The sequence below is a fragment of the Rhipicephalus sanguineus genome, chromosome 5, assembly GCF_013339695.2.
Source record: "Rhipicephalus sanguineus isolate Rsan-2018 chromosome 5, BIME_Rsan_1.4, whole genome shotgun sequence".
NCBI lineage: Eukaryota > Metazoa > Arthropoda > Arachnida > Ixodida > Ixodidae > Rhipicephalus > Rhipicephalus sanguineus.
Window position 1 is genome coordinate 60,507,977 of NC_051180.1, and position 16,728 is coordinate 60,524,704.

The 16,728-nt window shown below is 46.4% G+C and overlaps 1 protein-coding gene across 3 annotated transcripts in view; it reads right to left on the reverse strand.

Moving 5' to 3' along the window:
* Positions 1 to 16,728, reverse strand: part of LOC119393700 (protein turtle homolog B) — a 337,896-nt gene that overhangs the window by 23,886 nt on the left and 297,282 nt on the right. For all 3 annotated transcript variants that reach the window (XM_049416323.1, XM_037660827.2, XM_037660826.2), the window contains exon 7: positions 8,969 to 9,268. In XM_049416323.1, the coding sequence (XP_049272280.1) occupies positions 8,969 to 9,268 (300 nt within the window). The remainder of the gene's footprint in view (positions 1 to 8,968; positions 9,269 to 16,728) is intronic.

The following is a 16,728-nucleotide window of genomic DNA, read 5'->3' on the forward strand; positions in this document are numbered from 1 at the left end:
GTAATTGGCTAGTCGTAATACTATTAGGCAGCGCACATCCTAACATGGCCGACAATGGAGAATACATAAACTCAAATGTCGTTCTTCGACTGTGCGGCGTTTGTATTTGCCTATTCTTCATTGTTGTCCAAATTTCGATGTGCGTCGCCACAGCATCATGAGCGATTGCTTGTACTGAATGCAGATGAAGGCCGCAGCATTACTTCGCAACGAGTGCGTGGGCACTGGAAATCAATCTCGCTCCCAGTTGTGTTTTGTATCGACAGCCATTGCCTTTGATAATTTTCCGAAGATTTTTCATAGAAGCTTTGGAGTGCGTTTCAATCTTACTTTTGGTCACCGTACGAAGCCGTCTGACATGAAAACTTATCTTCGCAGGCATAGGTAAGCGAGCTATCTGCCGGATGTTTGCCATGAAATGCAGAGAAAATATCGACTATCTTTAGGCAGATATTCGAGTACAGTCTGGTTTTTCTGGTTTTCTTTGATGCCACATTATCTTGGGCGTCGTTGAAAAATTGGTAGAATCAGGCTCTAACGCCGTGCTTGTCGCCTGGTATCACGCCTGGAGCACGCGCGTTCTAATTTAAGAACCAAAACACTGTGAGAGCTCGAAAGAACTGTACGAAATTTCACCACGAGCATAGCCAATGACAATAAGATCAAAACAGTGGCTCGAAATAGATGACGAGCGATTCACAGGCGTCGCTGCTTTTACAGCAGAGTTGTTATGCTCGAGGTTGACAGTGTGTCGCAGATAAAAAATTATCATCGTCATGAACCGGCACGCACTCTCTTCTTCATGATCGTCTTCTGCTTGGCCCATTTCTCAGGTGTGGGGTGCAATAATTCTGATGAGCGAGAGAACAAGCTCAGAGAGGGGGAAAGAAATACAGGAAAAGAGGAAGAAATAGAAATAAAAATAGAGAAAGACATAAATTCTTGGCGAAAAAGTTTCAGAGCAAGCATAGCCATATAAGTATAGCACAGCAAGGTTTGGGAAACAGATAGGTGAGAGGGTAGAGGCCTAGCCAAACCAGGACCAGCTAGGTGCCCGCAAGCTCTGCTGTGCCCAAGCCTAGCGCGATCCAGTGCAAGCTACGCTAATATTTTTTTCTTTGCTTTGTTCGGCAATCTGATTGCTTTCATGCGTTTGCAGCTCGTACATGGAAAGTGCGCAAAACCTCCACGGTATTATGATGCACAGTTCGGGAAGAAAGAATTGCGGTTGTATTGACTTGCCATTGCAAACACAGGTATTTCTTGCTCACGGTGCCAGTAAGGTACGTAGTTTTGCTCATCTGTAGCCGCTTGAGGCGCACGCACACGACCTTGACTAAGCAAGGCGCTAATACTACGCGCCTTCCATGTACTATAGATGTTTTCAGTTGGACGTGGTTGCAGTACAGTGTCGGTAAATGTAGGCCAACGTTTTAGATGTTTCAGCACCGACCTCTACGTTGTTCTCAGCATTCTTAGTTGCTAAAATATATGACACAGGGTACACTGATAGCCCTCTTAAGATGTCTCTCTGGTTGTATTGACTTATCACTTTTAGTAATGACAGATCACTGACTATGTTCTCTTCTATGCCTGGTGACAAGGCATGTAACCAAACGTTAGGGCGTTGGCGTCCCTTCTGTAAGGCCCCGGCTTAGCAACGACATTATTCGTCACGAACTTCGAAGAATTGGAGACGTTGAGTGGCTCTGTAATTGTTCAAGACGGAAAATTGTCATAGACAATTCAAGACGGTAAGTCGACTTCAAAGATAGCTCATACAAAACACGATGTGGTGAAACGCAGAGCGCCCTATCATTATGACTTCCTGCAGGATATGAAAGGTAGCTCTGTATATTAAAAAAATGAAATGCTTGCACTAAGTCGCGCAAAGCTTCGTTCAGCGAAGCACGGGCCCCCGCCGCTCATGCGCGGCTTCCTCCTCCGGAGTACGCACTTTCTTAGGATGGCCTATCGCTCTCTGGCTATGCACTATAGAGCGGAGGTTGCGCGCGATGTCTCCGTCGGTGGGCGCGAAGATTTTTTTCGTCTTCGGCAAGAATTTTTCTCTGCCTCCTTCTTTCTATCCTTTTTCTATCTCTTTACTTCTTTCTCTCTCTCTCTCTTTCGTTGATGTTCTCTTTGTCTCTCTTTCTTTTTCTTTCTGCATTTCTTTCTTTCTATTTCTCTCTTTCTCATTCTTTCTGTGCTACGATTTACTCTCTCCCATCCTACTCTCCGTCCTCCTCACCATCACATCTCTCCTCCTTACGCCCACCTCTCTTTCCCATCTGTTTGCTACGCTACCCAATACGAGGCTATGCTATGCTCTGCTAGCGTGTCTGGATAGCCGAGTGGTTAGGACGCTCCCCTTCGGATCGAGGGTACGCGGGCTCGAATCCCGTCTCGTGAAGAATCTTTTTCGGCAAGAATTCTCTTTCTTTTCCATTATGTCTTTATTTCCGTCTCTCTGTTTGTGTCTCTCTCTCTCTGTACTCGTGCTCTCGCCCGTCAGGGTTATTACAGGCCACTGCGTAGGCGTGAGTGGTTAGGGGGATTTGCCGAAATTCTGTGGCACATATTTATTCATGATGATGATGGTTTTGCGGCAGAATCGACACTTTACGGTTGGCTTAAAACAGCGTCGCTGTTAAAGCAAAAACAAAAAAAAAAGATCCGCTAAATTTATTTTCATGGCTGTGGAGGGTGTGCACCACTAAAATATGACACGTAGACACATGAACAACAATAACAAAAAAAAAAGAATAATAAGATAAATATGCGAAAGGATAAGCAGTCCTCATAACGCTCGAAGTACCCGTCATCCATTTGACTAATCTGGTCTTTTCGCATCTGCATGCTTAGACAGCACTCGAGCGTTCGCCGAAGAACCTTTGTTTACTCTGTGTCTATATACGCATACATCGACGCTCACTTCCCATCTCAGATCTCGCCCGGTTCGTTCGCTAATCTCGACACATTCAATCTCCCTCCTCTTACGTATCCCTCCAAACACCGATCCCGCTGCTTACAATTCTCATCTTTTCCTCGTGCACTCACAGATAACAAGAAAACCGCCACCGCACCTACACGGCATCGTCCCAAGAAAACCAATACAAAGCCTTCGGCGCAGAGAACGGACTAGTAAACGAAGACGACACAGAACAAACATAAAGAAGAAGCTATGGCAATCTACGCCGCCTGAATTTTCCCGCGGCGGCAAATGATTCAAAAACGAGAAAAAAATATAAGGAAACGGAAGGAACGATACGATGCTGGATAGAGGACGGAGCTCATTCATTTTCTTTGCCATCCCCCTTAAGGCTTCAACGTCGGTGGCTTGTTTGTTGCGCGCGCGGATGCGTGCTGTTATGAATCTGCGGCCTCTCTCTCGCGAGCGAAACGAGCGAGTCGGGTCGAGCGCTCGTTCTCCATTGATTCGCACGCATCGTTCAGTCGTGGCGACAACGACGACGAATAGGCCTCACGCGGCGCCGGCGATGATATCCGGCGCCTGCAGCAACCGGCGGCTCCTCCGGGATGCCGAGCTTCGCCGTGACACGCGACTGCTCTCCAGAGAAGCCCTCACATTCTCTCTCTCTTCTCCGTGCCGTCGACTAGTGCACGGCCGCCAGAATTTCTTCGCCGGAGAGAAGAGACGGCGACGGCTGCGGCTTCGCGAACCGAAGGGGAGTCGGCGGAGCGCCACAAAGTCATCGGTCTTCCTTTGTGAGCGCGCGCATCGTCGTTGTCTCGCTTGTTGGCTCCTTCGTTTTTTTCCCTTCTCCTCCTCCGCTCGCGCACGTCTTCGACCTCCGTCGACTGTCTGGCTTGGCTTGGCTCGGCCTCCCGGCGGTGGTGGTGGCTTGCTTGCGGCAAGGCCGTCAGCTAGCGAGCAGCACCCGCCGCCGCCGACCGATGGGAAACGGTCGACCATTCTTCATTTTGTGCGATTACTTGGCGTGTTTCGTTCGGAGAATAAATCTCCGTTAGCCTCTCTTGCGCGCCTCGCCAGCCTCCCGGATAAACTGGCGGGAGAAGTAGCGAGGCGCCGAACAGTGCAGGATTGAGGCCTTGTAGATACACCACTCCGGCCGCGGCTCCAAGTGGAGAACGAGGCTCGCTCGGAGTTTGGCCTCTCTTAATACTTTTTACCGTCACTTTTTAACCTTCTATCTCATACCTCTCTTCTTTTCTATTGCTTTGTTGCTGCTGTTTTCTAGCCAGAAAAGAAAACAAAAAAAAAAAAACAATCTGTGTACAAAGAAGGGGACAATGTGTACGGACAATCTTGAGTGAAATAAAGTTGTTCGTGGTTAACGATGGAGGGACGGGTTCAGTAGCCAGTCAACTGTAGCGAGGGGGCAGCCTTTTCAATATTACCAGTGCGTGAACTGGATGACACTTAAAAGGAAAGTCGCCGCGTTAGGCTACCGAGACAAAACGGAGCGAAGCCTGAATCACAAGAGCAATATCGTTAATTTAACATTTTCCTGGCGTCTCACGAATGGACCTCTTAGACAAGCGACTAGACGACGACGGAAGGTACACACGTGGCGGTGCAAACAAGCGGGTGAAGAAACCATTCTGAAAGATGAAGCAAAAAAAAAAAAATGCCGTTCATGCAGCGGGGTCTTTAATAATGCCTATAGAAAAGAAAAATGAATGTTCGCATCTTAATTAGCGGAGATTATTAGGGACGCCACCCCGCGGTCTATTCTGCACACAGCCATACTTTTATAGGCAAGTTACTTGAAAGGTATACGGTGCCTGCTGGGCGTATGTGTGCCTACTCGGTCATCTTAGCTTCCGGATCTTTTGATTCTTCTTGATGTTGATTGTTGAACACCCTGCTCCGACAGGACCTGTCGACACAATATTTCGATGTTCTTCTCTCGATAAAGCAGCAAGGAAAGGTGTCATAAGGACGTGGAGACATATTTACGTCTGTCACTAGATTTTGTGCGTGTTTCTGAATTCTTGACACTCCTGTATTATCCATACGGTGAAAACCGTATAACACTCCTGTATTATTCATACGGATATATATATATATATATATATATATATATATATATATATATATATATATATATATATATATATATATATATATACAACGCTGAACATGCACATATATGCTTTTATTCGGTGCGACGGAGCAGAAAACAGGTAGCGCTGAATCGCAAAGCATGGGCACACAAGCGAATACCAAGTACATGCCCACGTCCGTCTTCGGTTAAGTCTACATGTGTTCTTGTAAGTTACACATTTCTGCGATTCTTCCATGTTCTCGGTTGTTGTACATCGGCAGCCGCCACGGCTTCTCTCGGCTCTGGATATTTTCATACGCGGCTTGCCAAAAAGCAATCATCACCATGTCGCAGTCGCAAAATGTCCCCTCGCGATGACTCTGTTGCTGGTACACGACTTTGGGATTGCCATACCACCATCGTCATTGCTAGTGTCGCTAAGGGACTCATTGCAGCTTCCTGAGCAAATAATGCTATTCATTGTTTGGACATCTTCAAAAAAGCAGTAGGCAATTACACTTACCTGCAGTATCATTAAAGACAAGCTTTGCGTAATGTTTTTGTTTAGCTACCTCCACATAATACAGTATTGAAATGACTGTACCTGTTTTTTTACTGTGATATACTGACCAAAGTGATTCTTTCGAAACATGGTACCACGGATATGAAATTGCAGTCTGAGCTTTGACGGAACAATGGAGATAGAGTTAGAGCTGATAGGAAAACTATAGAAATGGCTCCCCGATTCATTGGCTTGCTTTCTATAACCATCCCCTTTCTTGTGAATGCATGTATTTGCGTTCCTGTGTCGGCAAACGAACTCATTGTGAGTGCTCTTGTATATGAAACGTGGTATCATGTTACAGCTCATCGAATACGGAGACTGCTGCTGCGCGCCACAGCGAGAAATCGCATGAGCGTGCATGGTAGAACAATACCCATTTCATATGCGACCTCTTCTTTTGTTACGTGCGTTCCTGTGCGAGCACATGTTTTACATGTATTTCTCGACTATACTCTTACCGCTGCAAGCAGATTGAGCAGTGCTAAGATGCATTCTCTTGTAGATTTCTAGCTTTTCTTTTTTAACACCACCTATTGCAAACTTCCTGCCTCATCCATACATATCTGAGTTTCATTTACTCTTTGACATTCACGTAGTTTTTCACTGCAGCTGCTTTCAATCTTCGTTTAGTTGTTCGCTTTCATGTTCAATCGGTAACTCTGGTTTTACCCTTTCCATAAACCTTCTTTCACTTGGTTCACTTCTACGCCGACGACTGCAACATTCTTACATTAATCAGCGTTGTCCGCGAGCGAAATTTCGAGATAGATACAAGTGAAATAAATAATAAAAGTCTTCGGCTCGAGTGCGAATCGAATCCAGGACTACTGCGTGGCAAGCAGGTGTTCTATTTAAGAGCCACTCTCGTGTTCAAAATTGCTTTAAAAAAAAACACCATGTGAATGTCATTTGCTGCGAGGAGTGTCCTTAACGCATGTAATATTGCGTGGCAGAAGCGTAGAATCGAACCCGGAGTCAAAACATGTAAATTGCGCATTGAGTGGTTGGTTTCAAGGCGCACTAATCGCAAAGCACACACGCATACATAATCATCGTTATCCGCTGCAGCATTGACAACGTGTGCAGCTGCGCAGGTGAGCGTGTTGCCTCACGGATGCGTAGTCGGTATTTCGCCAAATCGCAAAAGGAAGAATTATGTTGTAGTGGGCACTTGGCAACTGTACCTGCAGTAGGCATTTTAGGATAGTTTCAAACGGCCAATGTTACGCGCACAGAGGTTCGTTTTCCTGCTCCACGGTTGAGGCATGCACCGTGAACCGAAGCCAGGCTAGCAGTTGAGAAGGCGATGCGAACGGGGCCCGACTACGCTATCGCGTTCTACTCTTTAAAGGGCCCCTAAACAACCCAGCGGTCGAAATTTAGTTGAGGTGAGAAAGTTGTGCTCGAGTTTACAACGAACACGTAGCCGTGAGAATTTTTCGAAACGGTGCCATAGTAGCGGAGTGACACGCGTTTGATGATCGAAACGCGACGATCGCTTCTTTCCCTCTTTCCTACGCTAGCCTCTTCCAAAACCGCTTTGCCCTCCTCGCTGAGTCAGCTGAGTGCCCCTCCTCATCTCGCGTGGCATACGTCACCGCTGACGCGCTGTTCGAGACAGCGTCTACTTCCGGTTGCCGCGATTCCGGCGACTCCGACGCTCCAGCTCGCCGTCAACTCTGTATGGTATCTGGGTGCACTTTTCGTTGACTAACCGCTGTCGCTGCCGTGCCGGCCCGTGCCCCTACGAATCGTGCTGGTATGAACCCTGTGTTGCGCGCACACCTTCAAAGTATCGCCAACGTGATGGACCCGTACGGGGACACGCCGTGCCAGACCACTTCGGCTCGAGATGAGGAGCCGAGCTCGAGTTCACGGAGCTCATCAAACCGCAAGGCGTGGATGTGTAATTACGCTAATGGCGGTTGCGCGGGCCGCAGATGTCGATTCGCAAGCGGCAACACGACCAAGAACAGCAAGGTGCGCGCGAACAGCTGTTTGCAGAGTAACCGGAAGTCGTCGGTTGTCGTTCGGCCAATCGCAAGCATCGAAAGTGATAGCGTCATCGAGTTTCACCGGGGATGTCACACATCTCAGTGGCGGGAATGGCGGGGACCGGAAAGGAGAAGCTATTGTTTTTTCGAAATTGTGGCGCACCTGCGACCTGTGGCGCTGCGGCGTGTGGCATCGTTGATCGCGACGGCATTCTGCACGCGATGCGCTTGTTTACTTGAAATGTTTGGGAAAATGTCGGAGGGGGTTTAGGGGCCCTTTAAGGCGAAGCTCAAGGATTCTCCAAGTTCTTGCGCGCTTCTTTTTCTTTTGCGTCTTGTATGCCGCCGTCGTTTAAACAAAGTAAGTCGACGACAAACAGGCTTCAAATACGTGCGCCATCACATGTAGAAAAACGCGAATTACAAAAATAGGAGCGAGAATATAGAGATAAATATCAGAATAATCACTTAGCATTACCTTTAATTACCGTGATAGCAAACACAAACGAACAGTAGCCAACATTTGCCAGCAGATTTCTACATTAACCAATGATAGTTAACAGTGTTCAGAATTAGCATTGAGGGCTGGTAATATAAAGGCAAATGCGGTAACCTACAATGGTGGTATAAGGCAGGCCTGCCACACAAGTTATCGACCGGTTTCACACAACCTCGTACACTTAGTTTTTAAAACTTAGCGCCTACTAATGCTGACTTACTAAGACGGGCTTCTCCACACAAATACCCTTATTGCAACGAAGCACGCTTTCAAGGGGCATTTTCTGGCATGTCGACCATTTTTTGAATTGCTGTCTATTTTCGTTTGCGCAAGCTGTCGCCTTCAAAGGCGGCCGGCAGGCTATACAACCCAGAAATTTGGGCTAGTTGATGGTAACTTAGCTTATACATCTTAAGAAGCGCAAAGCATCAATCACGGCCAAGGTGTCTTCCTTTCTAATAGAAAAAATAAGGCTTTTTTTATTATTAAAGTTGTGTATAGCCATGTACATAATCTTTTGATGCTCCCCTTACACAATGCCCCGTTGGGCCTGTAAGATATTTTAAATAAATAAATAAATAAATAAATAAATAAATAAATAAATAAATAAATAAATAAATACTATGTAAACCATTTGTGTGTTGCTTCATCAATAAACTTCAAGTTGCCAGTGTGTGCCTCTGTCGTCGTTTTTTCTTCCTTTGTCCCTGTTTGTTAGTACACCCCATTTTTCGCATTAATATGCAGAAATACCAGCTAGCCCAAATTGCTGTTTTCCTACAATACGACTCTCCCTTGTGTGAAGAACGCCCGTTCTGTTTACTTGTCGCTTCCTTGCGTGATTGTTACTTTGCGCATACAGGCTTTTCGCACTCACCAGCAGGCACGATCGAGAAGGCGCAGGGGTCCCGCTGTATGCCTACGGAGTTTGTGCCCCAGCAGAGGAGCGTTCCGTAGTCTTCGTCCGAGCGCACGGAGAACGCCAATGTGCTCCGGGAGCCGCTCGAAGAGACGTCTTGCGTGGGCAGGTCTCTGCGCCGACCGGATGACGAGCTGTTGAACACCCACCGGAACGTTGTCTCGGTGGGGTCGGCGTCCAGCTCGCATCGCACCGACACCGTCTCTTGCTTGGACGCTCCGTACACCCACTTCTGGTGCGTCTTGCACACGGGTGCATCTGCAAGGTGGACAGCTTCATTACTATCGGACGCCACGGAGGTAGCAGACCGCCATAAAGTAAGCGAAAGCTCGCCCCCATTGATTAATTCAAAACGCATAATTTGTGAGATTGAATAATCGGCGCTAGCAGGTAGTCGCGATAACTAACTCGCAAAAAAGTCACAGTTTCGTCGCAAGAACGAAGCAATGAATGCGATAGCAATAACTTTGACTGTTGTACGAAGTGAGGCTTCCAGTTTTGTAAGGCTAGCTACTCACACCCTTAAACGCGGCCGCTGCTATAGAGTGCTGTCTATTCTATGACTTCTACGCAAGTATTTAGATGAGAGCACGACACGTACAATGATACGAGCCGTCGATTGATCCCCTCTAAAGATACGGAGTGCGCGACCGCGGGCGACCATGTCCGGTCGGTCAGAGTACACAATATCTGCCAAAGCCTTGCAGCCTCCCCCCCCCCTTTCTCCGGCTCCTCAAACAGGCGTTTGAGTAAAACACCTGTTTTCTTTTTTGACAAGGGCGTGCAAAACACCCGATGGCAGTCGGGGCAGTCAGACCAAATTAAGATTCGTTCTTGTTTAAGAATACTGGTCCACGTAGTACAAAATAGTGGTTCACTAAACAGTGATTAAACTGAAGGGTGAGCGGACAAGGAAACAAACTAAGTCATCGAAAGATGACAGATCCGAAGACCCCCTTGAGAAAGTAATGTGATGGTATAATCAGAACTGCCCCAGATACATTTAATCTAGATTTATTGGGATCAGCCTGAAATGTAACCACGCATATTTTATGGAAACAGAGTGGACACGAAATAAAGGACAGCGTGTTCAGTGCGTCAGAGATAAGCGCAAATGGGAAGTTTCATGAAAAGAGCCCAAAATCTAACCTACTGGTGTATTTGCGAAGTGGTAGTCGTGTCCATCCGTGGCATGACCACAATGACGCCACCACTGAACATGTTGGCTTGTTCCAAATAAACGAGAAATTTTAGCGGCGAACAGCGACATCGCGACGAGTATGAGCTGATGGTTGCTGCACTTTGTCTAAGATCCCTGACTATTGCCCGCTTGCACGCGCATCATTGTAATAAAATCCCACTGCACCCCGACTACATGCCCATTCCACGCCAGCGAGAAACGTCTGAACAGTATCACAAACAAGTAAGCTTGCCCGTTGCTGCGCAGCAAGGATGCCCTCGACTGTCTGCAGCAAGCGTTGCTTTTTTCCCAATTGAATATCGCAAATCACTAAGGTAGAATCTTATTCGACCTAAAACAATGTTTGCCACACTCGACGAAATATTTGAACTTACTGTGATGATATTCGGCCTACGCAATGCGCCTACCGCTTTTGAGAGGATGACGAACCGTAATTCCCGATGCTTCAACGCTTCACCTCCCGTGACCCCAGCAAGGACACACAATAAAGTTCCGTCTCTCCCTCTCTGAAATGACATTTGTGCCTCTGCTACAATGATGACGTAGTTGACTTTTCTATGCTACTATAAGCTCATGCCACTAGCGATGCCGTTTATACCAGAGTTCACTTTTCTTCGCTACAAAAGCTTAAACTATATGGTCCTCTTTGATTAATCAAGTGCTCAAATAAAAAAAAAATTCACATCTCACTCCCACACTTTCACCAGGCTTTGTATAGAGAAGTAACGTTAATGAATCAGCGCGGCTAGATTTACCGAGCGCGCGTGTTCGAAAAAGTTATCACGTCGAGAATACTGCCCACTCTCATTTTTTCTCTAACACGTCTGCGGCTCACGGCTCGCTGACTTTTTCAGAACGTACGCGCGGATTGCATTATTCGCATGCCTAATCCTCTCCGACAAAGCACACGTGCCGAATTTCGTTTCGTTCCGCGTTCATTATTCGGATGCTCGGTAGCTGCCGAAGCATACGCATCGGCTGCGATCACTGCAACGAAAACACGGAGAGCTCTGCAACGAAAATAGAGTGCAGTGCGTAGTGTAGTACGTAGAAGGGCATAGCACAAGGGGGGAAAGAAAAGTGCGGGAATGGTTAAGCGCATGCAATGCAAGGCTAAGATAAACAAGAACAGCGTAAAGCTTCCGCATTTCAGAGGGGCTGCGATTCATAGTGCATGGAAGTATTAACTGGACAGCCGTCTTGGTAGTAAACGTTTGAAATGTTAAGAAAAGAAGCAGCTGGAAAGAGAAACGCAGTCGTTACAGGCCTAAGCGACTGCATTTTATAAAAACGAAGACTTGAATGAAGGCAGAATAGAACAGGAAGAGACAACCAAATGTTGTACTTTATTAGAGGCAATAAAGTATTACTAAATGAAGCAGGCTAGCCGGCTGCGTGTCGCCGCCCTCTTTTAAAGGGGGATATCATTAAAGATTGTTGCGAAGATAGTCGTCATGGCAACATCCATGATAAGATATACTGTTCTGTCTGGCGGATGTTTCTGTTCAAAGACTTCGGGCTTGGGTGGCCCTGACACGCACTCTTATCTCTGTCTGGGGATCTCCATTTCAAAACCTTTTAACGCTTCCTTAGTCCTATATTCCCGGCAGCTTTGTATGTAGGGTAGAAACCTCCGTCCTTTTGTGGCTGCGCGGTGGTACGAAGATTGTCAAGTAGAGGGCGCTTAGGGAGGCCCAGCTAATACCGGTTGTTCCAGATACCTTTGCCCGTTAGATAAAAATTCGGAGAGTCCACTAATTCGTTGATCCAGTAGTTTGTTTCATTAAACAGGTATGCCTGTATTTATTTAATTGATGTCCCTTTCCCAACTTTCGGCACCCATGGCTTGAGGCAGATCTCTCGAACGTTAGAACAAAACCAGAAAAGTTGAAGGGCCTGGGTTTACGCATATTGCGAGATTTTACGCATATTGCGAAAAAAAAATCAGTACACCAAAGAAGTCAGTTTCACCGTAAGGGTGAAGCAATGACTTCAATAGCAACAAATTTAAATGTTATACGAAGTAATACCCCGGTCACACTGGCAAATTTAGTGTCATTTTGAGCGAGTGCACTTACGCCCCCAGAATGTCACTTTCGTGGCGCGCTGCTACACGAGAAAGGGAAGTGTACTTTGGAAATGATAGTAATGGCGATGGGTATTTAAGTAACGCAACACATATTTGTTATTCTAGGCAACGTTTCTCAAGTAGTAATGTGTTATAGCTATAAACAGTCCTTAAAATAAACTTTACGTACAAACACGGCGGCTGCGGCCATTGCACAGGTTGTTCTGGGTATGCCCCTGGCAGCCGGGGCCGTAAACTGCCTGAGACTAAGAATAGCAAAGTAGTTTTTGTGGTATATAGTACGTTTTAATGCACAAGAAGACTCCTAATAACGATAGTGATAGTTTAAGAAATGCTATGAACCCATCTTCGGATAATGGCTCATTTATTCTCGACCCACTGCGGCCGAGGCTAGACACTCCGCCGCTGCGAAGTGAGTTTGCAAAACACACTAGCGGGCAAGTGCACTTTGCAGCGATTGGCACTAAGCGTTCGCGTGTGACAGCGTGCGAATGACACTAGCGGCGAAGTGCACTCCCTCAAAGTGCACTTAAGTTGCCCCGTGTGACAGTGGTATTAGGCTAGCAGCTAACTCCTTAAGCAACCGACCTGGCGTAACTCGAGAAAACACTGGCGTGAGGAAACGCGGCCGCTTCAGCGAGGGAAGCTTTAGGGACTATAGACGAATTCCACCGGACATACGTCACGAAAATGCGGTGGCGCTGTCGTCGGGCGTTTAGTTTCGCGCGGTAGGCAAAAGCCGCTGTGCCTGCCGCAGTTGCTGCCGTGTTTTCGCTAGTGCGTGCGCTGTTTGCCGTAGTCTAACGAAGAAAAAACGGTGTGCCGATGAGCTGCGTTGCGGCTAGTTACGCAGGAATGCACAACAGAGGCGGATAACCTTCTGTCCACTTTATTTTTTTTTTAAAGAGGACCATCGCAAGAAATTGGCCGCAGCTGTTAAACACGAGAACTTGTCTGCGATGCCGGCTAATAGGTTACGTGACAAAATATGAGCGGTTTGTGGGGCTCGTTTTACCTTACGAAAATGATTAGCTTTGTCAAAAGTGTGCCCTTGTATTGTCCCACACAGCATTTCTTGGCATAGCCTTTTGTGGAGCCGTTGGAAGCATGTTTACCTACTTAAGCGGTGTGGTAGCTTTGTAATATGCGGAGAATTCATCAAGTTGAACGATGTGGAAGTCAGAGGGGTCAAAAGGATTTTGTAGTATTCGCGTGAATTAAATGTGTGGCTCGGTTCATTAATGCAGCAGCGATCGAAAGCACAACTACGGCTTCACTTTTCCAAATTATGTGCGTCTGCGATGACACACGCAACACATATGCATTGGACACGGCTGTTCTGGCTGCGATACACATTAAGACATTTTTCCTTGTCTGTCATACTCCACAGGCGAACTGCAAGCGTGAAATGTTCCGAGTCTGTTTACGGGCTGTAGGCCTTCGCGGTCTCGACTTCAGCGTCCGGGTAGAGCCGCGACACGCGGTTGGCGAACCTGACAGATATGTAGCAGCCCCACATGTAGTAATTGTTTAATACTCATCTTGAGAAGCTTTTTGCGCAAACTAGGACAGGGACACAGTGCTGGTGTTGTTCCCTCCCACTGTGTCCCTGTCCTAGTTTGCGCAAAAGGCTTGTCAAGATGAATATGTACCAACTAGCTCGACTTTCAGACTTACTTCAATTGTTTAATGCGTTATCGCAGCTGCATCGCCGATTAAAGTATCACCGAGACCGCCCTTAACGTTTGTATGAGTAACTAACACGGCAAATTTGTTTATGTGCGAGGAATTACCGAGGATTATTGACCTGTTCGTGATATGTTACTCCGCGCATTTCCATACACCAGCAAAGCGCGTCTTGCGGGGCTAAGAGGTCCGTTTTTGCATTAGTTAATTAAAATGTACAAGTGTGACCTAGACTACAGCAACGTCGATGGCATTTTGCGAATCAGTCACATTCGTGGCGTCAAGATACCTGATGTTATGGTGAGGTCGTCAGAGGCAGAATTGCACGTCAACATAGTTTTTATATATTCATTTCAGAGTCCTTGTTGGAGCCACGAAAACTTCCTCTGTCGCGGCCGCCCGGCCGTCCCTTGTAAACACGCGGGAGGCGCCCCGACGCGCGGTGCTCGGAGGCAGCTTTGCAGCTGCTGTGCCAGTTGTCACGTGATCATAGAGGGCGGTAGCGAGCTTTGGGCTGGGCGGAGCCTACGCGCCGTGACGTCGCTACAAGCGCCTCAGTATGTCGACGGCGCCTACCGCTGTTTACAAACATGGAGTAGGTCTACACACGCGCTATCCGCACACCCGCTCCGCACGTGGCGGGACACCTGCCGCCGGCAAACGGAGGAGGAAAAACCGGTATTCCGTGAGCGACGATTGGCGTCGTTCCGGTTTTTTCCTCCTCCGTTTGCGGGCGGCAGGTGTCCCGCCACGTGCGGAGCGGGTATGCGGATAGCGCGTGTATAGTCGCTTATGGTAGTGGCAGTTCTTCTGCGGAGGCAAAGACGGTAACTAAACAGTTAAGTAGCAATGCAAGTGGGTCACATAAGGCGGTTTAAGAATATTACTGATAGTTGCTGCTCAATTCCTTTTTTTTTTCGACTCGTCGTATCCACGTACAAAGAACATACAACGCCATACAGTTACAATAAATATTTTTACGCAAAACACAAGCAAAACAAACGCGTGAACAAAGAAAAGTATAATACGAAACTATAAATAAACAATCTCGCACGTCGCACCCGTCGCTTCGTGCGGGATTTTGCTTTTCCGGAATTCGAAAAAAGTTAGACCTCACCGCGTATTACCGCTTGCGAGTTGCGTGTAAGATAAATAATAGGAAAAAATAAATAAATAGAGACTCGCGGAAGTGAGAAGACCGATGTCGGGAAGGTTAAATGATAAAAATATCAGGAACCAATAATGCGCAAATAATTTAAAGATTCGGACTACAAAGTTATGGAGTGTTTGGCGCATATAAATCAGACGGGATATAACGCTGGAAGCCCAAGTGAAGGCGGAAGTGAAAGCAGAAGAGAAGAGAAGGCATTGCTTTTGTTGTCATGGTAACATTTTAAGAAACAAATAATCGGCTTCAATATTTTCCGTACTCAAAAAAGAAAGAAACTTTGTGAAAAACCCTTTTGTTGGCAGTGAAGGCGTTTAGCGAGGCCAGTAGAAAAAAAAAAGTGCACTTTATTATGGGTGCACGCTCCCTTTCAGCTTTTTTTTTATTTGCCCCATGTTAATCGCGTTTCGAATAGAAAGTCAAATTTTTTTTTTTAGAGTCGAGTATGGCTGAACCGGAACGCTTTTGAGATTCAGCGACACAGGAATATTGATGCTGTGTAAGGCGTGATAAGCTTCACCGTGCTACGATAAAATTGCGAGCTCTCGAATGTGGAGCTTTAATTGAATTGAACAAAGAATGATAGAGGCGCGATTGTGATAACAGTTTTGCAAGAGATAGAAAGAAAAAGGGGCTCGGCCTGCTTTATTGTTCACGACATAGGCTTTCTTTCCTCCCGTGTTTAAACATTTAAATGCACTTCTTTTATCACGATACGCTTGTTCATGAGCTAGCTATAGATATGGAACTTATATGTCAGGTCGTACGCCGGTGCTCTTTAAACTACTGCAATTGCTAAAAATTTCGTTACCTTTCGGTGGCGCATGATACATTGGGGCGAGGAAATACCGTGACAGATTATTCCTCGAAGTTCAATAAGTAGCAAAAAAAAAAAAATAATGCCTCACTTTTTATATAGAATTGTGGCACTCTTGGCAGTCAATGTTCTGAAAAGAGGCCACAAAAAAAAAAAAAAAAACGAAGCAGGAAAACTTGAGTAACGCTTCTGGTTCGTTCTTTTTTTTCCCCAAAAATGAGTTAACTTATCTGTCTCGCGGTGTTATCGATAAGTTCACGGTCAGGGACACTGATTGATTGGCCCGAAGAAACTGTGATAGGGCTTTACTCTTACATGGCTGCATCTGGCAACAGCCTAATTGAAGTTTAAGAGCATTGAAAGGTGAACAAGACCGATAAGGGTGTGCGCGCGTGTATGCGTGTGTTTATATGTGCGTCTATGTGTGTTTGTGTCTGTGTGTGGGTTGCTATGGTCAGGCGGCTCCGAGCTAAAATCGCAATTCGTACAATAGCGTTTCTTTTTCCTCCTTTGAGGGATAGCATAATGTACGGTGACTCGAAAAGACAGAGAGAACGAAATAAACCTCGTAAGGAGACATACGAGGTGAAGCTAAACTAAGGAACAAAACGTAGGAGAAAAGATAGGGAGTGTACGGGTACTAATATTAATAGGGGGAATGAGCACCGATAACTAGCGCATCAGCCACTCCTTTTAGTTATATCATTAAAGCTCGCGCCTTTTAATGTAACTTCCATTTTTTGAAACTCTTACTATA